General features: G+C 37.1%; 1 protein-coding gene across 5 annotated transcripts in view; it reads right to left on the bottom strand.

The window, feature by feature from the left end:
- The window catches only part of NOX4 (NADPH oxidase 4), a 158,301-nt gene that overhangs the window by 64,788 nt on the left and 80,639 nt on the right, over positions 1-12,874 (bottom strand). For all 5 annotated transcript variants that reach the window (XM_006160334.2, XM_027776539.1, XM_027776538.1 and 2 more), the window contains 2 exons: positions 11,834-11,998; positions 11,637-11,699 (listed from right to left, as the gene is read on the bottom strand). In XM_006160334.2, coding sequence (XP_006160396.1) covers positions 11,637-11,699; positions 11,834-11,998 — 228 coding nt within the window. The remainder of the gene's footprint in view (positions 1-11,636; positions 11,700-11,833; positions 11,999-12,874) is intronic.

Here is a 12,874-nt window from a genome sequence, read left to right on the forward strand (position 1 = left end):
GCAAGTGCATGCACTCTATAGTAAAACAAACAAATAAACACAAACAAGAAAATACTTGTAGAGATCCATTATGTATTTCAAGATAAAAATGTAAACCTCTACAAAGGCTAAAATTAACAAAGATCTAAAGAGGAAGAAAAATCAGGAAACCTGAATTCTATGTCTAACTTTGTCATCAATTGTGTTACTCTGGTTAGTTTGGTCACTTACTATGTTAAAGTCTCATTTGAAAAATATAAATTTATAGTTTGAGCTGCAAATTATTATTATTATTTCTTTTTTTGGAGAGATTTTTGCTATAGGGCACATGCACTCGCCAGACAGACAGACACAAAGAGACAGAGAGATAGAAAACGAGAAATCACCTCCCCAGAGGGGATGGCCATGCCACAATCCCTTCTCCTTCATTCTCCCCTCGGGATCTTGGGTATGCACGCACACGTGCCTGGTGTGAGTTTAAGCCACTGGATCCAGGACTCAAACCGCAGTCAACTACGTGGGAGTCCAGCGACATAGTCATTACACTAACTGCTGGTCCCTGAGATGCAAATTTTTAAAGTTCAATGAAATTAGATAATAATAATAAGTTCAATGAATTTAGGATTTAATTTTAAGGGCTTTTTTTCTTTTGTTGTTGTTAGATCTTTGTTCTAGGGTATGTGCATTAGCCAGAAAGGAGAGAGATGGAGAGGTTCCAAGAGAGGGAAAGTGAGAAATCACCTTCCAGGGGAACGGTTATACCACAATCCCTTTTCCTGTCTCCTTTCAGGATTTGGGGCATGTATGCACATGTGCCCTGTGTGATTTTCAAGCCACTGGGCCTGAGATTCAAACCACAGTCAGCCATGTGGGAGTCCAGCAACTTTACCATTACACCACCTGCTGGCCCCTAATTTCAAGTTTTAAAAAGTAAAATGATCTCGAGCCGGCTCCATGGCCTAGTAGGTAAGGGAGCCAGGTCCCATGCGCCCAACCCTGTAGTTTCAGTCCTGGACCGAGTGGCTTCAGAAATACAGAAGGTGCATTTGCGTGTGTGTCCAAAATCTTAAAGGAGGGAGAGATGGAGAAGAAGAGATTGTAGCAGGACCATTCCCTCTCTTTGTCCTTCTGTCTGCCTGGCAAGTGCACATATCCTATAGACAAAAACAAAAACAAAGTTAAATTATCTCGCAAGAGGCTTAGTTTTTTTGTTTTTGTTTTTGTTTATAAGTCAGAGGTATATGGGCGTATACATATGTGCATGTGAGAGAGAGAGAGAGAGAGAACATGTCCCTCAGTGGAGTTTGGTTACATCACAATCCATTCTCTTCCATTTCTGCATCCTGTTGGGATTTTGAGCATCTACGCACAAGTGTTTTTCAAGTCATTGAGCTGGGATTTGAATCACTGGATGTCCATGTGGGATCTGGCTCCCTTAACCACTAGGGCACAGGACTGGCCCAAGAGGTTTTACATTCTATTTGTAACAGACTCTGTGGTGCACTTTTCAGATCCTCTTCTTCCTCCCACCTTCCCAACTTAACAAGATCAAAACCATCATTCAGCATTCTCCCAGAGGCTGAGGGCTCACTACTGAGACCCTCCTCTAGAATTGCTGTTCTTAAAAGAAAGCTTCTGCACTGTGTCTAAGTGCCTCACCTTGGTGGCATCCGAGGACTGGTCAATTTGGGGTTACAAGTGTTTGATACTCCCTCTCTTAACTTTTTGACAGAATGACTCTAAACTGTCATTTCACCAGCAGTCCTGTGAGATCTGAGATCTCTGTGGTGACTATGTGGCACAGTTAAACTTTTGGCCTGGCCCTCTTATTCCTCAGTCCTTACTGAGTTTATTCGTAGATACGTTCTCTAAGGAACCTTCTGCATGCAGGTCTGCCTTCCAATCTATTTCCAAGAACAATCATCCTAAGAGTAAACCGCAGAGGTAAAGTGTCAGTCACCCATATGACTTTTTAAAAAACATATCTGTCCATCTACCTACCTACCTACCTACCTACCTACCTACCTACCTATCTATTTGTTATGGTTTTCAAGCCACTGGTTCTGGGACTCAAACCACAGGCAGTCACATGGGAACCCAGCACCCCAACCACTACAACACCTGCTGGTCTTTTTATTTTTAAAATGTATTCATTTTTATTACCATTTCCTATTTACATCTAAGAGTTGTACAACTTTATGAGGTTTAAACCAACATTTGGGCAGAGCTTTATCAGTTACTACATACACAGACTGAGACAGAAAGATCAGTTAAGTCTATGTCTTGGTCCTTCAGCCACTATCTAAAACAATCACTGGAACCACCTCCATTAACTGAGAACTTACTATATGCTGAGCACCATGCTTAACACTTGATATATCTTTTTTTTTTTTTTTAAGAGGTTTTTGCTATAGGGTGCATGCGCTTGCCAGACAGAGAGAGAAAGAGAGACAGAAAGCGAGAAATCACCCCCCAGGGGTGATGGCCACACCGCCATCCCTTCTCCTCCATTCTCTTCTTGGGACATTGGGCACGCACGCATACACGCCCAGCGTGAGTTGTTAAGCCACCAGGTCTGGGACACGAACTGCGATTGACTACATGGGAGTCCAGCAACATAGCCATTATGCTAACTGCTGGTCCCAACACTTGATTATATCTTTATAATTAATATTTAGAGTAACTCCATAGAGAAGTTGCTATTATTAATCACCCTTCATTAATTGGTAAATTAAAGGTCAATGATGTTCATTCTCACGTTTAAGGTCATAATACTAGTAAGTAGCAAATTTTGATCTCTGATCCAGAGTGCAAGATTCCAAAATCTGCAGTCTAATACTCCAGAATACCCTAAGATTTCCATTATGCCTGTCAGCAGACATGTGCTTGTGGTTCTGCCCTGAGAGAAAGCAGAGGTACTAGCAGAAAACAATCACATCTTTTAGGAAAACACAAAACAAAACAAATGAACATGTTCTCATTGCACTGGAAAAACAATGTCATGCATAAGAAATGCTAAAAATCTTTTAAGAAATCAAAACTTCAGCCTTTGGATTCCCAAGAAATCAGGTCTCAAATCTTACCTTTACCTTGGCTGAAAATGCAAAAAATACTAGAGTATTTTCTTGTCTTTTCTACTTTGAAATTGTATTTTATCTTTTTAGAGAGTTTTATTGCTATAGGATGCATGCACTCACCAGAGAAACAGAGACAGAGGGACAGAAAGCAAGAAATCAACCTCCAGAGTAGATGTCCACATCCTTCTCCTCCATTCTCTAGGGATTTGGGGCATACTCACACACATGTGCCTGGTGTGTTTCAAGCCGCTGGGTCCAGGACCTGAACTAGGGACAACTACGTGGGAGTCCAGCGATGTAACCATTATGCCATCTGCTGGTCCCTCTATTTTCAGTTTCAAAAACATACTTTCTATTTTTTGAAATGACGTGAAACTTAAACTACTGACTGTGTGTGATAGTTGTACATTTTATAGATTTAATTCTTCCTAATACTGGCATAGCAGATGAAAATAAACACTAGTTTTTTTTGAGCTGGGGAGTTTATTTGAATTTCACCTCTCAGAAATAGAAGAGGAGCAAGACAGTAGTAAAGTCTGTAGCTTTGAAAGGCTAACGCACGAGAAGGTTCCACGTTTACATCCAGAGACTTCCCTGAGGTCGGGTACCCTCATGCCCATGACGGAGGCTGGCTGAAGCTGGGGCTGTATGACAGCATCAGAACACTCTGTTGGGCTTGATGTCTCTCTCTCTCTTTGTCCCTCTGTCTTTCTCCCTCTGGCTCGTGGAAGAAATAAGTATATTAATTATTTTTTAAAAATTAGAATAGCTTAGTACGATGACCAATCCAAAGCTATCTAGTGTACACTTCTTTTATAAAAATGTATCTTTATGTTTTTAATAAATCTCTCTCCTAAATGGTCATTTGTTTTTTCACTCCTGCAATAAGAGTGTTATCAATATAAAAACCAGAGCCTCAGTAAATGGTGAGGCAGGGAAAAGACTATTTAGAATGGCCAACAACATGGCTTTCAAGTAGACAAGTCTGTATTTATTTCTCACCTCTGTCACCAACTATTTGTGTGACTCTGGGTGCATTATTTAATCTCGCTGAGCCACATTATTTCCACAGTGTAGGGAGTTAACAATACATGCTTCCTAGCAATATAGTAAGAAATAATATAATACTTGCAAAGGTTCTAAATGTCTTAGGCACTTAATAATATGGACTATCATCCTTAACAAAGATCGGATGTATGCACATTTTTTAGTTGGAATCACCATATGGGAAATTGTTTTGTTTTACAATAAAGAAGGCTTGAGGGAACTATGCAATGGAAATGTTTTAAAAGTATGCATTTTACATCTAAGTGCAAAATAGGAGTAATTGGTCAAAAAGAAGGAAATGGCAAGGACAGGCAGTAAATTATCCTAATAGCATAATGTAAAATTTAGCTTAGAAATGTCTGTGCTACTCAAAGTCACATGTAGGCAATAGCAAGAGTTGCCTGTTTTCCCTCTTAGGAAAACAGAAACTCCTTTGGGGGATAGTACAATGGAGCCAGGCAGCAACCCCTCGAATCTCATAAGGTCATAAACCATTTCATAAGCCTACACCAAGTACTTAGTACACAGATGGCCTGAAGAAAATAATTTCCTCTTTGCCTTAAAATTTCTTTGGAAGGCAACTATTATTACAATGAAAAATAATCATGAGGGTCAACAGGTGCCATGGTGGTTAAGGCACTGGACTCCTATATGGCTGACTGTGGTTGGAGTCCCAGAACTGGTGGCTTGCTTTCTCATTTTCTGTCTGTCTTTCTCTGTTGAGTGCACATACCCTATAGCAAATTTTAAAATAATAATAATAAATTAAGTAATGCAAAAACTCTATGAAATGTAGTTGCTTTTAAAAATAATTAAACCTTAGGTAGATATTTGATATGACATAAGTAAAAGACTTTTAAAAATTATGTTGAAAATATGGGCAATCTTGTTATCAAAATCCCCATCGATTTACAGGTTGCGAGGCAAACCTAAAATATATCAATAACATTTGTTAAGATAAGCAGAGTAGGTAGGAAGGAACAAGTAATTTTCTCTAGTTGGTAACCCTGAGAAAGGGAGAAGGAGATAAAAAAGGAACCACTGCCTCTGGTTGGGATGCCACTCATACATTGTATCAGCTTGTCTTTGGTGCTTCTTCTCCAACCTCTTCCCATAGGTACATTTCTCCCTCCTCTTCTCCTCTAAAGAGAATTAGGAACCATGACCTCAAAAACTCAGAATCTGGCAAACCTATTCTGTAACTGAGAGCTGCTTTGGCAATAAGTGTTTCTTCTTTTTCCTTATGACTAGTCATTCTCCTTTACTTCAGGATCTCCTTTTTAGAAGAGTGTGCTAGAATAAGATAGAGAAAAAGAACTATTAAACACACACACACACACACACACACACATTTCTGTAGCTCAGTCTCCAAACACTAATTATATGTTAGGTGTTTTTTACTCTTTCAACATATGCATATTCTTTGTGCTATACACTGTGGTATGAATGCGTCTTTGGAAGAGTTTATGGACCCAGTGGTACAGGAGGAAGACAGACATTATGCCAACAATATAATGACACTGGTGTTGGAGAGGCACAGTGCCCAGAAGAGGAAAAGGTCCAGGAACGCAATCTACTAGGGAGAATCAGTGAAATCTTCCCAACTTCTCAATAAGCAACACTGAGAATGAGAGATGAGGAATGAGTAGAAAGAGTTGCCCAGGCAAATAGAATATGTGGTTTTTAGGGTGTGAATAAATTGAAGAAACAGAGGTTGATTCTCAGAGTGAAGAGACTACAAAATGTAAGACACAAAGTGGGGAAGTGAAAAAGGGTTAAGTAAATGGGTTAATTATATATGGCTAGTTTTTTTTTTATTAAATAACTTCTAAAAACTACTAGTATGCTAATAGGCACCATGGATTTCTTTTCAATTTGCTGGAGGGCATGTGTGCTTACCAGAGAGAGAGAGAGAGAGAGGAGGAGGAAAGCTAGAAAGCACCTCACATGGGAGAGTCATGCTACAATCCCTTCTCTTTCATTTCTCCTTTAGGGATTTGGGCATACATGCATATGTATCTAGTATGTTTTTCCAAGTTACCAAGCACTGGACTCAAATCACATAGCTGACCATGTGGGTCCAGCCACCTTAACTACCATGCCACTGGCTGACCTGGCACTATGGATTTCTAAAAGTGACATGTACTAAACAATTTTCCAAATTATTTTAGGCCATGGAAAATGCCTTTTTTTCCTTTATTTCTGAGAATTTTCAGAAAATAATGTTTCCTTAAGAGAATGGAAGCAGTGGCCTCTGTAACACATTTGAATTACAATTACCCTTCTTTCTCCTCTCAGTCATTTTACTGAGCACTTCTAGCAGAAGTGAAAAGAATAAGAATGATATTCTTTAAGTTTAAAAAAAGGAAGAACTAAAATTGTGATGATTACAGATTCCAGGCATCCAACTATATCCAACGCACTCTTGGGTCTGAATCTTCTGAACCAAAACTAAACTGGACACAAGACCTTAATGCTAAGAGTCTACTGGGACCCCTCAAAGACCAGGGACCAGGGTGATGGTCCTTTGCTGTAGGAGGCTACCCATAGGTTGGCTCAAGGGCCATATATACTTAATGGTCCTTCACTAGGATGAGGAGCAGTTCGATCTTTCCCACATATCCATATCCTGCTCCTAAAGCAGCTACTGAACTTTGTTCTCCAAGATCAATTATATTGCTGTTCCTATTCCCATGCCTTGTATTCCACTGAAAAAAATAGTCAAGTACTTGAGGTTATTCTGAAATGATTTTTTACACTTGATTAACTTGTTAATCTTTTAAAAATTATTTGCCAGAGAGCATGTGTACTTTTGAGTCAGAGAGACAGAGACACACAGAGAAAGAGAGAGCACCAATTAATTGGGCATGGTCATGCTGAAGTCCTTCTCTTCCATTTTTCTACCCTATTGGGATGTGGGGCATGCATGCACATGCATTGGCATTTGTGTCAAGCTACTGGGTCCATGATTAAAACCAAGCTGCTGGACATACGGGACCTGTCTCACTTAACCATTAGTCTATGGGGCCAGCCTACCTTGCTTGATCTTTACACGGCTATCCTACTATTCTTTTTGATTCATACCCAAGTGTTATTATTTAGAATTTGATGATAACTATGAGGAAAAAAATTCTGACTTCAAAAATTAATCAGATTTTCTTCCAAAGGTCTACAACACATGGTAATATTCAGGAATTTCTGGTAATTATAATAATTTTTATGGAATTCTAAAAATGATTCTAGTTGAGTCAGCAAAAATATATTGTTAGATGCATTTTAAGCTATATTAAATAGGTGCTGACTCAATACAATGTTCTTAACTGTGGACAATTTTGTTTCTAAGGGGGCAGGGGGCATTTAGCTCCATCTAGAGATATTATAACGGTCATAAGTGGAAGGAATTATTAGTGTCTACCTAATGGGTATAGCTTAGGATGCTGTTAAATATCTTATAATGTACAGGACAATTATCTGGCCCAAAATGTCAATAATGACAAGGGTGAAAAATCCTGATCTAGTGCAGTCATTCCTCAAATACTTCTGTCAGACAGTTCTCTGTAATTTCTGGACTGGTCTTATTTGATATGTCTTTATTATATTGAATCAAAATTTATTTTCCTAAAATATTATCATCTATTTGTCTTATTTACACACCTCAAGATCACAAAGAAGAAAAAAAATCAAATTATTCCTTTACATGACAGATTTCCAAATGGTTGAGATGTCTATCATAATCCTCAAAGTTCTGATTTGGGGGTTGAAAAACCACATGCTCATATCCTGTACCTACTTCTCACAACAGCATAATTTCAGAAGCAAAGGTAATACTCTAAATTCAAAGCAATATTTTAAGACTAAAATATCAGACTGAACATAATAATAAAATAATTACCAAGTACTGACCACCAACTATGTAACAAAAGTTTTATATACATTATTTTATTAAATTGATATTGACACTATCCTCTCCAGGTAAGTATCATGGCACCATTTTATAGATGATAAAACTAGGGTGGAAGAGATGACACACAGACTCATTGACACTGAACTAATATGTTTTGGGACTGAATTCTATGAAGAGTATATTTCACATTAATTTGTTTTTCTCTTCTCAACTCTCTCCTACCTTCAGTCCCTTCTTCAGTTTCTTTTCTTCTATTTATTTATTTAGAGATTTTTGGTATAGGGCACATGCACTCACCAGAGAGACAGAGAGAAACAGAGAGACAGAAAGAGAGAATAACCCCCCACCACCACCACCACCAGTGGAATGGCCACACCACAATCCCTTCTCCTCCATTCTCCTCTTGGGATCTTGGGCACGTGACTGATGTAAATTTTAAGCCTCCGGGGACTTGAACCACAGTTGATGCTGTGCAAGTACAGTGACATAACCATTAGACCATCTGCTCGTCCCTCTTCTATGTGTTCTTTACATTCCATACATTCTTCCTTTTTCTGCCTCCCTGCCTTAAACCAGCTGCAGGGCTGTAACAGGTCTTACCACAATCATGTTTTAAGAAGCAGGTTAAGCCACTTAAGCACTTGCTTAGAGCACTTCAGATTCTGTGCACCACTTCTTTTGAGTTTCTCCTTGCCCTGTGAAAAAGGCCCAAGCTAACCAGAAGGGATCATGAGATCTAGGAGCCTCCATTCAGCGCATAGCATTGGTGAAACATTCTTTGAATTCTTCTTTGAGAGAACATAAAAGTTTTCATTGACAGAATATATACTGAAAAGTTAAGTATCTTCTATATTCTTGTTGAAGTTGGTTGACAGGTACCTGGGAATTCATAACTCCCTGTTTTTGTGTATGTTGGAAAATATCTTCATAAAAACAAACAAACCCACAAATCCTCTCTTCTCTATACTTAGCATTCAGCAATTGCCTTCCCCCCGCCTTATCTCATAGTCTCTATTGAATGAAAACCAATGTTTAAAATAAAATCTCAAATATGAGTAAAGGTTAATTTCTGAAGTATTGGGTCATCAGAAAATTCATGATCCATTTTTGCATAGAAAAACACTCGTAACTTTTCTAACAATCCAATATATTTGTCATGCCCCCTAGACTTGACCCACTTCTTGAGCTACTTCAATACAGACAAACTTACTTCTGTATTTTCTCCCTTTTCAATTATTCTCTTTTTATATTACCAATTTCATGTGCATATGATGCATGGATACAGAGAAATGGAAACACGTTTTACAAGTAGCAGAAGTAAAATATCATTAAGCCAAATCCCTCATCCACAAGGGTGGTAATCACATACTTTTTATTGTATTTTTTTTTTAGAGATATTTGTTATAGGGCGCATGTGCTTGCTAGAGAGAGACAGAGAGACAGAAAGCGAGAAATCACCTCCCAGGGGAAGAATAGCCACATTGCAATCCCTTCTCCTCTAGAGATTTTGGGCACATACACACACGTACCCAGCATGAGTTTCAAGTCACTGGGTCCAGGACTCGAACTGTGGGTGACTAAGTCCAGAGCCTTAACCAACACAACACCTGCAGGTTCCTTTATTAAAATTTTTGATTGAACATATGATCATTGCAATCTTTGTGGGACACAATATTGTTTTTTCAAGAACATAGAAAGTGTATAATAATCAAGTCGAGGTTATAAACATACTGATTATCTTCACCTCCAGCTGTGAAGATAATTGAGGTTATAAACTTATTGGTTATCTTCACCTCCAGCTGTTCTCATGTAATAAGGAAGATCTTATTAACCCACCTTGTAAGATACGCATATCCTAGAGGAGAAATTGTAGACATGGCTGCCGGCTCCTGTTTGTACTGTGTCCTAAAGACTCTAAGGCCCTAGTTTTCTATTCCAGAGGACAGCTAGGTTTTTGTTATTCCTCTTAACCACTTATGTCCTCTTTCACTCTAGTCAGCCATGACACAGCATTCCAAGAAAGGGTGTTTAGATTTATCTGTCAGCATTTTTAGGGAAATAATCATAAGTTAATTTTGCCCTCGTGGTAGGTCAGTGTTGCTAGTTCTGGATAAAATAGAATGTGTTAATTATTTCACTGGATACCAAACTACTTTTCCCTAATCATTAACAAACAAGTTTGATGCATACAAACAGAAAGCAAAATTTAAAGAAAATGAAGCGAATATATATTTTCTCTTTAATAAATGCTATTGAAAGAATGGCTTCTGTTTTTTTTTCTCTAATCATTCCAAAATTTCTTTCTGCCTCTTCTGTGTCTTAAGTACAGATTTTTCTGACCTGTTTTCACAGGTGCATGCTCTAAAAACAAACAAAAAAATGTGTTCCAGTACTGTTCTACATGCTTCACTTATGCTAGTTTACTTAAACCTCCCCAAAATTCTATGAATAAAGTTTTATTCTAATAACACTGTGGGGAACCAAACAGATAAAAACTTGAAGTAATTTGCCCAAGATTTCAGGATTTTCAACTTGACTAGTGCATCAAGTTAGAAAATGACACCCATTTCCAGTACAATCACCCCAAATTCCAAGCACTTTCACACCTATTATTTTTTCTGCCCTGCCCCCGTAAGTATGTTCAATTTTATTTTTCTTAAGCATGCATTTAAATACATGGGAATCTCTGTCCTCATTTACTATTATTAAAAATGGAATAAAATCTAAATCTCCATTGTTAAGGGGAATATTTACTAAATTAATTTCTTATTGAGGGAGATTATGCTGTTATTTAAAAGGATGGGCATAAATATGGCAACGTGTCGAGATCTCCCTGATATATCTGATTGAAAGAAGCCAGCTATAGAACAATATGCTCGAGCAAACAAATGTAAGACACTTATACATGCCAAAGTATATTGAATAATACCTGGGAGGTAATATGTCAAACTCTGGAGAAAAGGATTAAGAAGTAAAGAAAATAAAGAAAAGTCTGTATTTTATCTTATATACCTGTGAATTATTTGAATCCTTAAAATGGGCACCTGCTATTTATATGATGCAAAAAAAAAAAAAATGCACCAATAGGCCAGACACATTTGATGGTACCCATTTAGCTAGATCTCCTCCCCCATTATTTACTCCATTTTCTTTTTCCAACTTTATTTTCCATTACCTTTCCATTAATTGATACCTGGTATCAATTATACTGAATTTTATCTGCTCTAAACATTGCCTGTATATCCAATGCTTCCATCTAAACACAGAATATACTCTTTGTCCTTACATTCAGTCTCCTTAAAGAAACTTGGGTGCATATTAGATTTTCATACCCATTTCATAAAAGAAAAAGAGCAAATGTCCAAGAAAAATTTTGCATTTTCAAACAAAAAGGTTTAATAAATTTTTAACATATTACTCCCTGAATTTTAAAGTATCAGAAAGTAATAAAGAACAGTTATAAAGTTTTTGTAGAGATCACTATATTTCTTTTAGAAAATGATAATTTACTTAAATATAAAGGATATAGTGACAATCTTGAACAATTTTTACAATAAGGCAGAGCATAAAAGGGAAAAATATATCATACCTTTAAAATTTTAAAAGAAATCAAGACACAGGTTTCTTACCATGGTGAGGGTGAATGGGTGATTTTCTAATGCGGACACACTGGGACAATGTAGAATAATATACTAAAAAGCAACAAACAGACACTGTTCAAATGATCAAGAAAGAAATACAACTATTCCAATGATAATATGTACGTTAATTTTCAAAAATTACATAAAGGTAAAGGGTTTTTAAAAATGACTAACCACTGACCCACCTGGCCAGGTCTTGCTTTAAAATTTTCTTTGACCATTCGGATTTCCAGGACATCTGAGGGGTGACTTATGACTGAGATGATGGTGACTGGTTTATTGCTCCGGATACACCTGTAAAGTCTTTCGGCACAATACAGGCACAAAGGTCCAGAAATCCAAAGCCAAGTCTAAGAGAGGATTTTTGAAAACATATTTCAAGAAATATTTGTATTATAGGAATCTATATCTTCCCCTAATTGCTTATTTCACACATTATATACTAACATTTTAATTTGCATTTTTAATAATAAAACATGAAAAAATGAATAAAAAAAGATGTTCACTGTGACTCATTCAAATAAACTTAAATATAAAAGAAAAGAAAAAATAATATTAAGACCCAACCCTCAAATCCATGCCCTGTATCTACTATTAGCGTATAAGAATACAATCTTTCACATATTCTTCTATGCATACCAACATATAATATATATGCATAATATTTCTCTAAAGAGGATAAAGGGCAGCTAAAATCTCAAGTATTATCTTAGGATTTTAGAAAAAAGTGCCAATCCAATATGTATTAAGGAATGTAAATCTTAGTTACTTTCAATTTAATAAGATATATGCATATAATAACATATATATTTTATATATAAATACTATTAATTATATAAGCACATATATTTTAAAATGGGATGTTGTGCACGTTGTTTATATCTTACCTCTACATAATATAGTATAAACAGCAGATACTATTTAGACTTGGAAACCATGCCAGTTTTGAACGTATAGTGATGGACAGCTCTGTCCCAGGATAACTGACAATTTGGGAAATGCAGAATTCTTGTGTCTGTCTCAGCTCCTATGACAGTACGCTATTATCTCACTCATCACATTGAGGCCTCTGATTCAACTTTATTTTAGTGATCACCTTTTCTTTTTCTATTTTTAAATTTGCTAGAGCACATGTGTGCATGCCAGAGAGTGACAGAGAGGGTGTGGAAAGAGGGAAAAAGTGTGACCAGGAATGGTCCCACTGGCATCCCTTCTCGTCCCTTTCT

Source organism: Tupaia chinensis, unplaced genomic scaffold (assembly GCF_000334495.1).
Source record: "Tupaia chinensis unplaced genomic scaffold, TupChi_1.0 Scaffold000680_1, whole genome shotgun sequence".
In the NCBI taxonomy this organism is placed as follows: domain Eukaryota; kingdom Metazoa; phylum Chordata; class Mammalia; order Scandentia; family Tupaiidae; genus Tupaia; species Tupaia belangeri.